General features: G+C 35.7%; 1 protein-coding gene across 12 annotated transcripts in view; it reads right to left on the reverse strand.

The window, feature by feature from the left end:
* The window catches only part of MARCHF6 (membrane associated ring-CH-type finger 6), a 45,601-nt gene that overhangs the window by 1,354 nt on the left and 28,297 nt on the right, over positions 1 to 15,950 (reverse strand). For 8 of the 12 annotated variants that reach the window (XM_062610823.1, XM_062610819.1, XM_062610820.1 and 5 more), the window contains 12 exons: positions 15,826 to 15,900; positions 14,969 to 15,103; positions 14,373 to 14,492; positions 13,468 to 13,568; positions 12,671 to 12,808; positions 10,213 to 10,414; positions 6,880 to 6,949; positions 5,702 to 5,898; positions 4,670 to 4,804; positions 3,213 to 3,302; positions 1,632 to 1,764; positions 577 to 712 (listed from right to left, as the gene is read on the reverse strand). In XM_062610823.1, coding sequence (XP_062466807.1) covers positions 577 to 712; positions 1,632 to 1,764; positions 3,213 to 3,302; positions 4,670 to 4,804; positions 5,702 to 5,898; positions 6,880 to 6,949; positions 10,213 to 10,414; positions 12,671 to 12,808; positions 13,468 to 13,568; positions 14,373 to 14,492; positions 14,969 to 15,103; positions 15,826 to 15,900 — 1,532 coding nt within the window. The remainder of the gene's footprint in view (positions 1 to 576; positions 713 to 1,631; positions 1,765 to 3,212; positions 3,303 to 4,669; positions 4,805 to 5,701; positions 5,899 to 6,879; positions 6,950 to 10,212; positions 10,415 to 12,670; positions 12,809 to 13,467; positions 13,569 to 14,372; positions 14,493 to 14,968; positions 15,104 to 15,825; positions 15,901 to 15,950) is intronic. The other 4 variants (XM_062610829.1, XM_062610828.1, XM_062610821.1 and 1 more) reach the window with 1 other exon arrangement.

Consider the following 15,950-nt stretch of genomic DNA (forward strand, 5'->3'; position numbering starts at 1 on the left):
TCATCTTTTTTCTTAACATTCAGGCATGGTATAAGCGAATACAGGCATTACAGGTTTGTGTTTACAGCCTCAACTTCGGTACTCATACAAGCTAAATGAAAATGTGAAATATAAAGAATGTGTTTGCATTATTTTTATACCCAGCCTTTTGCTGGATGGCACTTTTAAGAGCATCTTCACAGTGTTTGTTTGAGCCACCATTACTTGAACATCTGGAACAATTAATCTAAAACCAATGACTGCTAAATGAAGTTCTCAGCTCAAAAAAGAACCTGTCACAATGCAGAACAGGTATTGGGTGAGACTAAGAGAGACTTCCGTTTATAAAGAGTATCTTATAGATAAAAGAGTATCTTCCATTTATAAAGACAGTCTGTTCCTGTGTTTATCTACCTGAACTACAGATAAAACATTTGCCAAGAACAGTTCAGGTCTCCCTTAGAGGGTTGTTAAGTTCAGAAAGCTTCTCAAAATCCTTTTAGCCCTAAGTACCTACAATGCCTGCATTCAATCTGAAGTTGTTATCACAATTTAAAGTGTAAAAATTAACACACCCCCCCCCCACTGTATACTCACTTGTCATTTTTAATATGTTCATAAAGGCGCTTGAACTGGCGGACTTGGAAGGAGAGAATTCCCATCAAAACCACCACCATAAGCAGAAAAGGATAAATTCGTCGCTGAACAAGGTTTTGCATTTCAGCAGTAACTCCTGCAAAACAGGACACAATCCCCACATAATCTAACATTGCTAAAGTGACTCATGCATCTCTGCTTCTCTACCTGCTTCCACACTTTGTTGCACTGTAACTTCAGTAAAAGGGATGTGAAATGAATAGTACAACCATTTATCTCACAGATCCAACATAACAGCTACTGTTCTTTTTCATCCAAAGCATTAAAACTGGAAGTTCTCCATTAACACAGTAAAAAAAAAAAAAGGCATCTTATCAGTTTTTCTTGCTTATTGACTTCTTTAAAACTTGTGTCAGAAAAAAAGGTGACATTAAAATCTGCATTCAAGTGAGAGACTGAAGAATAAAATGGGGCTTCTTGAACATGTAACATCAAAACTAACTAGCAAGAGACAACTGTTGATGAAAAAGCACACCTGCCCTGCTTCTTAGAAAATTTTTCCCTCAACTATGAAGATAGGAAAGCCTGAAAAAAAACCCCAAACCAATTTACGTTTTAATACTGAATGAAAAACTCAACCCGTATTTTCACTTGTTCTAAGCTTCCTTTATAATCTGAGAAGTCAGAAAAGATGTCCTCAACTCAGTACAGCTTTTAAACAGAGATTAAAGGTTGTCTAAACAAGAAAGGAATTAATCATCCCTTTCCCAAACTAGCTAGATATCTAAAAGTAGAAATGTAGGTATTATGCAGTCCCACGCTCTCACTGTATTCTGCACTTCGTTTTTAAAAGCCAGTCAGAATAATATATTGCATTTCTCAAAAAATCCCAAACTTTTAAGATGACACACCAATTCTTAAGGATTTACATTTGCTGGCAGAATAGTAGTGTGTGTTTGTTTTTAAATAACCCAGAGCATGAAGTTTTATTTCTAGATATATTTACATTGCTCTAAACCATCAGATAATGAAAAGTATTCTGAATATATACATACCTAATAAAGGTACAACACCAGAGGCTATGATGTATGGTACACACAGGGAAAGCAACAGAACAGAGATTACGGGTGCTGCCAGTTTACGAATTATGAAGTGTAAATCAATGTTACGAATCCCATTTGCATATACCTAAGAACAAGAAGTCAGAAGGAGAGAGGATCAATTAAAAAGCCATGCTTCGTGCTTACATTAACAATTACAAGGTTTTACACAATTCTCCTTATGAGAGGAAACAGCTGTTCCCAACTTGAAGAAAACCACGATGGCCACAGTCGAAGAAGGAAAAACTCCGTACTAATCTACATCAGGATTCCAGGAAATCATCTGAACAGTGCCCAGGAGAGCAACTTAATCTTGAGTAGTATTGTGATTTGGTTGCAGGAGTGCAAGAGACCAGCTGAAAGATCATTAAATATAGCTGTGGACGGTGGTTTTATGGATGACGACCTGATATCGCTTTGTGCTGTTAGCTTGCCAAAAGAAGATCCCGTGTTTTGCTAGTAGAGCAAATCTATTCAAGTTGGTAACACAGGCAGAAAATAGGATCTTACATTGTAGTTGACTGGGCAGACCAAAGCCTCTGCATGTGGAATCTGTGCCTGAAGAAAGGGCCTCCATAATTCTGAAGTTTCTGCAGCTACCATCAGGAGGCAAGGTCTCAACATGACTAATCACAGGAAAACACCAGCTCCAAATGGCTGCCACATACAGCTAGACAATGGCCTCTGTCCCACAGCCTGGATGCATCCATTTCTAAGGACAGCTCAGGAGAATGTGTGTACAACAAACAGCACCAGGGACAATATTCAGAATGGAAGGAAGAGCTGTTGTATTCATGAAAAGGTACTCACAGAATTAAGATTAATTTCTCCAGTGTGACACCTACAGCGATTAGTAAATGGTTTAGTATCTGGGACTATATGCTAGATTTGAGAGGCCACCGCCTGTACAGAGGCCAGGACATTCACCACAGCCATTACATGTAACAGGGTTGAAAAGTTACTGTCTGACAAACAATTGAGATACTTCATTGAGACAGCAACCATATAACTTTAAAGACTATCAAGAAAAAAAAACTTCTGCCAAAGAAAGCAACAGGCCATGTGACTCAGAACTGTTCACAAAACCTGCTCCGTCTTAATAATCACAGGGGAATAGAAAGACCATCTTTCATATGTACACTCATCTATGAATGAGCTAATCTCTACAGCTGTGGAGAAGGCAGAAATTCTGTTCTTGAGTGGCAGACATAAATAATATCCAGTACTTGAGACACGTGTGAATTCATCTGACGAAATAATGATGTTTCTCATCACTTTAATACAAACCCGATAAAATTGCATATACATACACTCTGCAATTGCTTGATTTCAGATTTCTGAGGTTTATTTTTATTATTAAGTGTACCTTAATGGATTGGGCTGTACAATTTAATAGGATTCTACAAAATTAGTTGAGTTTTGCTCGATTACTCAAATTACTCCATCACTACAACAGTAACTGTTTTCCAACTCGCACATTCATAAAACATTAAAAATGTATTACACAGACAATATACACAGATAATTTTTCCTTACCTGTTCAATAACAGTTTTCAGCCACCACTGGGGACCCATCAGTGTTATGGCAGCAATTATTTTGGCATGCAAAACTCCAAGAGCCCAGTCCTAATTTTGTAAAAATGTACAGTTAGCATTAACATCTTTTTAAATAGTTTGAGAATCAAAAGCTTTTAGAGCAACTTGCTAATATTACTTACAAGTGAAAAGATAATTATTTTTCTTTTTACATGGGATATTGTTTAAAGGACATGGCATCTTCTGCAAACTCATAAGAAAGACAGGATACTCTCAAGCTTAACTGACATCTATAAAATATTCAGCTCTCTGGAACATGCTAGGCTTTTTTAATTCTTCTTTTAAATTTTAATTGTCCACAAAACCCTAAACCCTACCAGATGTGGGAAAAGCTAAACAAAGCAAGGCACTGTTCCTTAAAAAAGAATGTCATACTATTCAGGGAAGAATTTATGCTTTTTACTTAATTTACAATTACTATGGCATGGAATTAAAAGAACACAATTTAACAACAGGCTTCTAGTAAACCCTGCATGTCATGTGTCAGTCTCTTCTGGATTACAGATATTTGTGAAAAGTTCTTCAATAAAACCCATCCAAAATTAGAATGCAAAGGCTGACAAGGGAGAATAAACAGGTGCAGAACTGGTAAGACATCATATGTTAATTAACTTTCTTAAAATGCTGGGGAAATATATTTGCTTTAAGCAATTATTTAAAAATACAGCTTTTATTAACATCTGTTACCCCAGATACATTAAAAAATTTAAGAACTTGTTACAAAAAAGCCCATTTTAAAGTTCCTTTGTGTTTGCTCAAGCATGTAAACTTTGTATAACTATTCTCTTATGAAAAATGGGCATTACTCCCTATTTCAATAGCTCCCTGTTAATTTAGAACAAGACTCAAATCCCACTAACTTGATGTTTCGAGGAAGCTCTGCCACATGAACGTAAAGTCTTCCAGTATATTTAATTGCAAATTTTTAAAGAACTAAGATGATCCTAAAGCATATAAAAACTCCATTCATAGCAAGTATCACCACTGAATTGAAACCTTGTATGAAAAAAAGTTCAGCTAAAACTCTTGCTGCATAACTGTAGGCAGAAAGCTGTCCAGAAAGGTCAGAGTATATACGTCTGTGTTTAAGTGCATACAACTATACTAACTTCTGTATATATCTTTACAATTATGCTACTGAAAAAAAAAATCCAATAACTAAAATGCAAAGACCCTCTAATGTCATCCCACAGAGTGTAGCTTTTCATACTTTGAATTCCTAACCATATCCCTTTGGTTGAAATAATCCTCACATCCAGACTGGATGTCTTTGCCACATAGAAACACACTTGCAGAAAATGGTCTGAAGCACACAATCAACATGAAACAAGAACTTCCATACTCCTGAATTCTAAGTAAAGAAATACATCAACAGCAGAAGAATGGGACCAACTGACCTGCCAAGGATAGAAGAGAGGTGTTTGATCCAAAGGAACTCTCAAAGGTGCAACAATAACTAGTTCAAACAGAAGACCAAGTAAAAGCGGAACCACACCAGCTAGCAGTATAGCCACTATTAATGTCTTCATTATCTAAAAAAAACAAACCAAAGGCACCTAAGTTAGTATCTTCATCAGAGGATTCTTTTTGTTTAAACTTCAAAATGTAATTTAAACTACACAGAGAAAGCTGGAGGGGAAAAGAAAATACACAGACCTCTAATTAATACATATATACCCCTAAAAATAACATTCTTACATACACAGTTTTGCAATGCAAGTTTTCAAAACTGGGTTCTACTCCAATACTCCCTACAGAAAAAGGAATGATTGTGCCTGAATATGTAATATTACTATACTTAGGCAAGAAATTTACTACAGAAATTCTCAAAATCAAAATAAAATAAAATAAAATATCCCACTAAAATAAAAAGGTGGGATATAAATTCGTTGCTATGGTGAGAATCTGAACTCATAACAATAATATTTAAAACCATTAATTTGAACAGCACATAGATCTGACAAATTATAAAGATCTTCCTGAAAATATGCATCAAACTTGTTTGTAGGGACAGGTTGTTCATCATCATCTGTCAGCTTAACTAGTTGTTTTTCTTACTTGATAATGTCAAGTTGCTAAATGAGTAATAGTTAAGCCTCCAGGTATATGTGAAAATGTAAATGTATTCAAGGACACATCACACAGGGTAATCTAATGAAACATACTCACTTTTAAAGGAAAACAGAAAAAAACAGGCATATACTATAAAAACCCAAACTTATTTATACTGATGGCTTAATATTGTGCTAAGTGGCTTCCAAAAATAGTTAGCCTATGCAATGAGAATGTAAGCTGTAAAAGTTTCAAAACAATCTGAAAAGGAAAGCATAATATACATAACAGAGTAAAACCTGGAAGCAAAACTGAAAGAGCAAGTTTCGTTAGTTACTTTCTTAATAATTAAATAAAATATTTTTCTCTGGACTCACCATGAGAGACCATTCTTTAACCTTCTGAAAAATCACTCGACGACCCTGTGGCATCCAGGCGACCAGCACTGTCACTGCTCGGATAGTTAGCCAACACACATAAAGACCACATGCAGCTGTATACAGCTCATGGATTTTGGCAGTCCCCGTCCAAAATGACATTAACCAACGGCCAGCAAATACTGAAAATACAAACACTGTTAAATAGAGTAATGCTTTTTGATGTATTAAGGAAGGATGCCTATTAAAAAATACTTATCAAATTTACTGTTAAATACTAATGCACAAATATTATTCAACATAAAGTAGCATTTTAATACTACACCCATACAGCACGAATGTGTGAAGCACAATGTAGTTACACAGATGATGCCAAATACATGTGGGATTTTTTCCCCCCTAAAATGTCATTACACGAGCAATGTGACCTGAACTACAGCAAAACAAAGCACTATTCAGAACTCTCTGACAAAAATGTGAGACTCATTTGCTACATTTCACTTTTTAATTATGTTTCTATTCACTAGTATTATACTGGAATTATTTTACATAATAATATTAAAACCATAACAAAATTAATATCATTATTAATACAAGGAAGTAAAAATGTTCATGGGACAATGGTAGCCAGGTTACAAAAATCAAATGAGTTTACATGTCTTAATTTATTCCAAATTATTTTTTAAAATACCCTACAAAGTGCTTTTGATTTGGTTCAATTACTTATTCATATGATTTTGGGAAATGGCATGTATATCACTTCAAAGTCTCCCAGTGACCTGTCATGATGACACCTTCAGAATATTTATTGAAAAAGATACCATAGAAGACCTGGTAACAACCTATATATTTTCCTTCTCTAATGGCAAAGCAGGTGTAAGAGTTTTAAATTTTCTTTTGCTCTCAATACTACTACAGAGATTGAAGCCTGCCCTTAGAAGAAAATTATTCTACAACAAAAAAATGAAATGGCAATCTCTGTCATTTAAATACAGGCATTATCTCTTATCATTTACATTTTAGATTATTAAAATATGTTGATGTACCATTAAAAACAAGACATCATTTTCCATGCTTTCTCCTTTTAACTTAAAACAATAGCTTCAAAACATCTGCCTCTGTTGAGCATGGCAACATGCTGAGGTTGTTTCACTGTAGTTTCACAATAATGGACTTACCTGGTAAGGTAAGGCAGATAAGACTAGCAATCAGTAATGTTATGCACATGAAAACAATCAAAAGAAATATCTGAAAGAGGAAAGAAAAAGAGAAACAGTTTATAAGGAAGTTATTTAACCAAAGCCAATAAAAACATCTAAAAGATGTGTCATCCTAAAAACACAGCTAAACTAGAACACTCAAACACCAACTCATGTTTCACTGTATAAATAGATCAGCAATAAGAAACCTATCCACAGTGTACAAAACACATCTAGTGTTACTTATTTCTTTTAAAAGTTCACATCAGTTGTCACAACAGTAAAAATTATCATTTGAATCCAGAATGACTTAAGGGTTTTGTTGTGTTACATTAAAAAATAATCTACTTCTGCACTGATCAGCATGACTTTCAATTAAAGGTTTCTCTGCATGCCAGGTATGCAAGACAGTGGTTTTACAACAAGGAAAAAGCTTGCTGAGATGGCTCTTCCAGATGCCCTCAGGTTTATGCGACCAGCAGCTGACAGCAAAGCTGGCAGCTAGTTAGTCAGGTTTACATCTTATCAGAGAATTCTCATGTACTCGATCTCTTTTAAGTATTTGAATGTCTCTAGCACCACATGCTATGAAATTCTGTTTCAATAATCAAAGCCACACAAAAAACAATGGGGAAACTAACAGCTTATCATGACAGACTACTGAGAAAGTTAAACCTGTAACGCACATTTTCCTTGATGGGACTTTTTGGGACAATGTAGATCAGTCGCATCTCTACATTAGGATCTCCAGTACTGCTTAAAGGAAAGAAAATCTTGATTTTGTAAATTTGATTTTTTAAAAAAAAATTTGATTTTTTGTACAGAATCGTGTGATTTTGTAAACGTTAGCCTGAGTGAAAAGGAATGATTCCACAATACCCAGCTACTTGCCAGGTGACAGCCATGTACCCTTTTTCCCACAAAACACTCTTTAGGGTTAGGGATCCCAAAGGATGGAAGGAAGAAAACTGGAGTAGCTGACAACTGGACTGCAGACAAAAAAAACCCCTCGATGGTACGGAAAATATGGTGTGAATTGCTTGGGACCAGTACTGTCTAAACAATTTGTTACTTAGGGAATGCCAGAGGAAAGTCAGCCCATGTGGGAATAAACAACACGTGACAGACTAAAGCCAGAATGAAGCTTTTGAACACTACAAACAGCTGTTTCTTGGATCAGTGAGAACATACAAGAGGAAGAGCAACTCCTGATTTGGACCTAAATAATGCACAGGCAGCAAGTCACTCTTAGGAGAGATGCAGCACTGACAGTAGCGGCAATATATTCAAAGATCTTGCAAATCTCCCTGAAGTTGCCACAGCAAACAGTAAACTAAAAATGGCTTCCAGAAGATGGAATAGACCTCTGTGTGTGTGTGAATAAATCAAACCAATCCAAACCAAACCAGAAAATGGATGAACTTTGATAAGTGAAATTCAAAACTACAGCCAAAGGGATTTCAGAAATAGCATACCAAAATCCATGAGAAGTAATGATAAATTTATTTGTATAGATAGGGTGTTGTTTGTTTTTTTTTTTTAATTAAAAAGGATCAACAATAAGGTAATAAAATCTAAAAATCCTCAGAATAAAGTTTTCAGAGAGTCTGTAGACTCTGCTGACAACAGTGGATTATGAAAGGAAGGCTGAAAGGAATATAAGGCAGTAGCAGGAAAATTCAACAAATTCCATGCATCCGCATTTGTTCGAGAGGCTTTGGGAGGTTTGTTTATAAAATAAATCAGCTGGAAGAGTTATACAGATTATCTGATAAAACTGATGATAAGCTCTTATGTAGAATACTACTACTACTAAAAAAAATTCTTATCTTTTAAGATTAGCGTATATGCTTAATTAAATAATTAAAAAAAAGTCTTTTTTCCTTCTCAAATGCTTAAAATCCCAACTGAGAAAGTAATACAGCACTGTTCCCCAGTGAAAGCCTATGTGGGAAACACATTTTGCTTAAGATGAAGTTATCAAAGTAGAACCAAGGCCAGTATACTAAAAATTACAGCTGAAACACTTACAGTGATGCTGAGTGTTTCATTACTTAAGTATTTCTAACAAGTGGAACGAGGGACATAGAATTGCATCAGTGAGCTACCACATGTCTGAGATTGTGCAAGTGCTTGAAAATCTCTTGAAAACAATGGATCAGATATTCTATTAATTTCTACACTCTGTCGAATGTTTCCAAAGAACTACTTAAAATACCTAGATGAAGGTAAACAGACCAGAAAAAAGAGTCTTTGGCAGCCAAATATGAAACTGCTTGGTTATTATCACCAGGTCAGCAACCCAAATTACTGAAAGCTTATAGTATGATGATTTTAGCACGTCCTTATCCAGAAGCATCCACAAAAATAAACTCATATAAAGGTATTTCTAGAAAGTATTTAATGAGTCCCTAGGTTAACACAGCCCTTATTTGAGAGTCATTTTAGAGGGTAAAAATCAGGAATCAGGTACAGGGAATTATTTCCCACCTCGGCCACCTTGACCCATCCCAAAGCCCCAACTTCAAACACTCAGAAGCTCAACAGTATCCTAAAATGCTTCCAAATTTGCTCTCAGTTCTACTAGGTTAAGATTAAAGGGGAGAGAGGGGGAGGTGGTAAGAGTATGGTGAGAAAGAAAAAGCTTTATTTTGTACTTTGTCATGAGAATTCTGGCAGATTCTGCGTTTAAGAAAACTTCATAAGCAATACTGCATTATTCTAACTTTACCCATTACTTCCACTCTTGAGCTATACCTGGAACCATAGTAAATGAGTTGTGTTTAAGTTTGATTTATTAACTCAGAGTTCTGGTAACAACAAAACAATTTATCTATATATTATTCTAGAAATTGAAGTATTTGCCAACAACAAACTGTAGGGATCCAGAACTTTCAGGTATTGTAACACCTTTCTGTGTTTAATACAGATGCAATAAAAGTTCTCCATTTAATTATTTAATAAAGCAAAATAGTTTAAAATACACTTTGGCTACAACACTGAAGTATGCCTTCTTCAAAACCATGCCACCTGAACTACCCGTTTGCTGGGGAGTTATTCTGTTTCTCTTCATTAACAACAATTAGGAAAATAAGAACATGAACTAACAGATAATACACAACAATTGTGGTAATTGAATGTCTTAAGTTATAGGCTGATAAAAGCTGTATGCGAGAGCAACTACTTTCTAAAAAGCAGAAATACACAAATAGAACAAGACACAAAACAACATGACCCGCCACTTGATTTCTGATAACATGTGGGCCAAAATTTTGCCTTTCCCTTTTGTCTTAATGCATTAGATATACCTACCCTGAGCGGGAATTTTAAAGGCCTACGATAAGGCTGGAAACCCACAGGTCCTCCTTGTTGAAGTATGGCTTGATGGGCTGCATGAAGACCTTCCCCCACAACTGGAATGGCATTATTATTGCGAGCATGCTGGTTGTTAGCTTGCTGGTTTGCATTGTTTTCATTCTCTTCCTGGTCACCAAGCAGGTAAGAATGGAGATCCCTGTAACAATCAAAGTTTCAGTTTTGTTCTGTTTGATATGAATGATAACCTTACAGAAAAAGAGGCTGACCCAGAATGTGTATGAGCTGCATAAAATTTATACAGGCAGATTCTTGATAAAGTAAAATAAACCATTTTCTGATAATGTACTCAATGTCACCCTAAACACAGAATTTAGAAGAAAAATATGAGTGTGGATGTAGATTAGAACAGTGGGAATACAGCCACAAGTAAATTACTTACCTGTTTGACTGCTTTAAAAACATCTGGTATTAAAGTTGTGCATATAAATGGAAAATTGCATCAATATTTCAGTTCATGTAAGCAAGCAGTTCAACTGCCAGCTTTTATTTTACTGCTACTAAGCTCTACTGGAAACAATTGCCTTCAAGCCTAAACTGTACAAGGACAGTACTGAACTGCTATAGACACATTTTCCACAGTACAGTACCGAGTTTTTCAAGAAGATTTTATATTACTCAAAACCTGTTCTGAGCTTTCGAAGAACATCATCCTAAAGAGTGTCAATCTACTTTAAAAAGTATGCTGTTGATATTTCTGGCATACATCAATAGCAAACAAACATTTGAGTCTGATTAACCCCCCTCCCCCAAACCAATATGAACATTTAGAATCTGATTTTCCTCGACTTTAGCAGAATTTTTATTAGCAGTAAGGGTTAGTGTTAGCCAACCATATCCTGGGCTGCATCAAAAGGAGCATGACCAGCAGGTCGAAGGAGGTGATCCTGCCCCCCTACTCTGCTCTTGTGAGACCTCACTTGGAGTATTCTGTACATTTCTGATGTCCTCAACATAAAAAGGACATGGAACTGTTGGAACAAGCCCAGAGGAGGCCCACAAGGATGATCAGGGGACTGGAGCACCTCCTGCATGAAGACAGGCTGAGAAAGTTGGGGCTGTTCAGCCTGGAGAAGAGAAGGCTGTGTGGAGACCTCATGGCAGCCTTCCAGTATCTGAAGGGGGCCTGTAGGGATGCTGGGGATGGACTCTCCATTAGGGATTGTAGTGACAGTACAAGGGGTAACAGGTTAAAACTGAAACAGGGGAAGTTTAGATTGGATATAAGGAAGAAATTCTTTACTGTGAGGGTGGTGAGGCACTGGAATGGGTTGCCCAGGGAGGTTGTGAATGCTCCATCCGTGGTGGTGTTCAAGACCAGGCTGGACAGAGCCTTGGGTGGCATGGTTTAGTGTGAGGTGTCCCTGCCCATGGTTGGGGGGTTGGAAATAGATGATCTTAAGGTCCTTTCCAACCCTAACTATTCTATGATTCTACTGGCAAACAATGGAAACATTTTTTACAGCACTCTGCCTTTTAAGAAAAGGGAAAAGATCTTCCTCTTCTGTCATACTTAAACACTATCAAAACATGGACAAATTAAAAATGTAAGTTTCCAAAATGCAAACTAAGAGAACAGGCTGGGAAGAGTTTCCTTATGAAAAGCTAAAATAAGTATTTTGGATTGCAGTGGGAGACAAAAGTGTTTCATTTATCTGTCTCAGACATAGCAAAAAATCAATCTTCGTTTTAATAGTGCTGCATTGGCACAACCCACAATGAACTAGACATGATGAGAGAATGACAATACACTTTGAAGTTAAATCTAAAACTTTATGGAAACAAAATCAACCTTTTTTTTTTTTCTTGGCTAATGTGTTAAACAACATACGAACTAAAAAATAATTTCAAGTTCTAAAGCTCTGCCTGGCAGTCTAAATTAAAGAACCTCACTTTGTATGAACATTTATCTGACAAATACAGTTTTATCCTTCTTTAGAGATTTTTAACTTGAAAATCTCCAATTTAAAAGGTATGCACTTCTTCAGTTTAGTGTTCTAAACTTTTTTTTTCTTCTTCTTCTAGTAAGAAATGCAAGATGACTCATGGAAATGCACTGCTGACACTTACCTCTATTTTTTCCATATAACAGGAAGTTAACAAGCTGTTAGTCATACTATTACAGATTCTTTTTTTTTTTTTAACTAAGCAAATGCTGTAAGAGCATACTAAAAGAATTATTTGTCAAGAAGTAGGTACAACTACTCCTTAGAAGAAGAAAATAACTACAGAAGTTTTATATCACGTATTTATGTGTAGAATAGCTTGTCTGTTAGGTAACTCTCTGGAAACCATGCTGCTTTCATGTGTTCCAGAATCCTTGAACTCCGGAACATACGGTAAAAGGCTAAGCTGGACACAATGTTTGTAGTTGATTTTGTTTTTCTATACTTACAGCAAGTAGCCAGCAGTAACAGTCCATGCTCGTACAAGACCTTTCAACCACTGTCTTGTATGTCCTTGTTCTAGCAAAGCTGGAAGCACTACCTGAAGCAGAAGAAGCTCTAGGGAAAGCTCACTTACTGGAGCATCACTAGAAACAACAGGAAGAACAGAAAATCAGACACGAGGAACATTCTGATAGTAATCTTTCACACTGAGTCACAATAACACCACCACAATAAAAAAAGTATACTGGATACCAACAGGAACAATTCTTAGTTTTTTGCAGACACTTTTCTTTATATACTATTCCAAGGTGAAGTGTTCACGAGTGTTTAGGCATTAAGAAAGAAAAAACTGTTGAGAAGGATTATATAAGAATATGATTTGGTCTTTTACTTGCTTTTATCATTGCTGTTTCAATTATTGCTTAGAAACAGAAAGATACTGATATTAAAAAGAACCAGTTACAGATATTCTTTTAGTCTTGAAGTAATGATAATCAGGAATTAGCGTGAAAACAAACATGACAGCAACTTCACTATCAAGAAGTTGAAGGGGAAAGTGTTCTAAGGGCACATAAAAGCCTAATAGCTATCATCATGGATGTAATACAAAATGCTTTTTATTTTTCTTGCTGGCTTTTTATTTTGATGTATCCACATCCTTTTTATTTTCTAGAACAATGAAGTTTAATTGAAAACAAAAAAAGTAACATACCAGTGTCACACTAATGCTCAAAGAGTGCAAATAATTTTTTTCTAGTTACAGGGAGACTGAAAAAACATCTTTTAAAAAATAAACACTTACCTGTAAAGCATAACATTATATGGAAGAAAGTTAGGCAGAAGATATTTAATAATGCGTATAGGAAGCCAGAGCATGAGCAGTACAATTGATCCAAAGACAATCTGGAACAAAGAAGTTAGAATTTAGTCCAATTAGCAGAAACAACCAAACATAGCTCCCTACCAATCTCTCTGACATGTTGCTTGTGTGTGATGGGTTAACCCTGGCTATCAACCCAGCTGCTCATTCATTCTCCTCTGTAGCTGAATGGGGAGAAAATAGAAGGATGACAAGAAGACTCATGGATTGAAATAATGACAGTTTAACAGAGAATGGAAAAGCTGAGAAAAAGCCTTGATGCTGTGCAAGCACCCTTCAGCCACAGCCAAAACAGCAGTGTGCTAGCAATACTGTTTCAGCCACTAATCCAGTGCAGGACATGGGTCACTATGAAGAAAATAAATAGCTAAATATATATTAAATAAATATATAAATAAATATGAAAAACTCCGTCCCCTATTCCAGTGTGAGGCTGGTAAAAGTTCTGAAATAATTAGCTAAGTAAATTAAAACTGTGAGGGTGGTGAGGCACTGGAAGGTGTTGCCCCGGGAAGTTGTGAATGCTCCATCTCTGGCAGCGTTCAAGGCCAGGCTGGACAGAGCCTTGGGTGACACGGTTTAGTATGAGGTGTCCCTGCCCATGGCAGGCGGGTTGGAATTAGATGATCTTAAGATCCTTTCCAACCCTAACTATTCTATGATTCTGTGATTAAAAGGTGAAGTTCAAGTAACCATCAGCTCTAACACAGTCTGAGAACATATCTTTTAAGACTTTTCAGTAACAAGCAGATCATGGCAGTGTATAGGAGAGGTAATGTGTGACATTTTCTTCCCAAATAAAGAAAAATTTTGAAAAAAGTCCTTACCACTGATAAGATAAATCTCCTGAGATGTCTATAAATGGGCAAGTGAATCATTTCCTGCACAGGATTAAAGTCTGGATCATTCAAATTCCTGAGAAACCATAAGACACCAGGTCTCAATACCTGAAAGAAGAAATAGAAAATTATATATGAAAATTACCTATTTTTTAGTTTTGATTTTGGGCAAGACCGCTGCAGTAAATAAGTTCTAAACATAATAAGGTTATTTGTTGAACAATGTTCAACAAAATGGTACATAGAACAAAGAAAGCATTATCAGAAAGACATAAAGAAGCAATAACCAATTACAAGCTTATTTCTCAAGTATTAATCTAAAAGAAGTGAACTATATTTAGATTCATTTGAAGTCAACACCTATGTTTAAGGACACTTTGTTACGATAAACCTGTAAATAAAATAGACTCTTACCATCATTTCCCACTGCAGTAAGTAAGTGTGACCCTTTTTACATAAGGTTGAAATCCAATATACACAGACAAAACACAGTACCAGCAACATCCATATGTGAAATATTTAACCAAAAGTTCAACATCCAAGGTTCTCTGTGTTCTATACCAATCTTGTTCTTACAGACTTACCTCTCTCAATAAAAGGATGAAGGATGCAAAATAAAAGACGTAAACCATCCCAACTAACCAGTGCAGAAACATTGTGGTACCTGGGGCAGACTGAAAGCTCAATTCTCTATCTTTCAAAGTGGCATCAAACATCTCCTAGAAGATAAGTAGGAAACAAATATGAATAAAGTTTGGCAGTCTTCCACAGTTACTCATTTTGTTACCCCTAGTTCATATATACTACTAGGCATTTAATTTAAATGTCTGCCTTGTTCTCACACATAAATAATTATAACATTTAATTAGGAAAAAAAAGAGGGAATAATTTACAATAAAAACAGCAAACAAAGATCAATTTCTGATCAATTTCTTTCTTCTGACAGAAAGAAGTAAACTCAAACACTAACATATAGTACATAAGTTCTAAACCAGTTCAAACAAAGTGGCACTGTGGTGGAAGCAAATACTTCCTTAAGTAAAGTTCTATTTCAACTAAGACCAGAAGAAATTAATTTTCTCCATTTCTAATTAATCACAGAAAAACTGTCCTTCTCAATTCAAAGTAAACATAACACCTATCTTCTTCAAAAACAGAGATTGGATAACTATTAAAATATGAAGTCATTACCATTTCCCATAAGATGGCTACATAAGTAAGTTTATTCAGTACACAAGTTTGCATTTGTATTTAGTAACACAACGGAAAACAAAATCAGCATTAAGCAGTACCTAAAAATCTCTTTCCTGCTGGAAACACTATATTCATAAAAAGAGAATACTGTTGTCAAACTCTTTAACAACTCTGTTCTCAACAAAACTTTTCCATTAAATATAAACACTGTTAAAAAAGATTTTATCCCATTTATTTCCATTCTTACCAAAGAGCATATATCCAGCCACCAGCCACAGATGAGAGGAAACACACCAATTTCAACCACTACTAACAAGGAAACCTTTAGGAAAAAAAGAGAAAGAAAAAAATCTCACTAGTTTAACAGAAATT

The sequence above is a fragment of the Pezoporus occidentalis genome, unplaced genomic scaffold (genome assembly GCF_034315485.1).
Source record: "Pezoporus occidentalis ecotype Australia unplaced genomic scaffold, CSIRO_AGI_Poc_V1 ctg15, whole genome shotgun sequence".
Taxonomy (NCBI): Eukaryota; Metazoa; Chordata; class Aves; order Psittaciformes; family Psittacidae; genus Pezoporus; species Pezoporus occidentalis.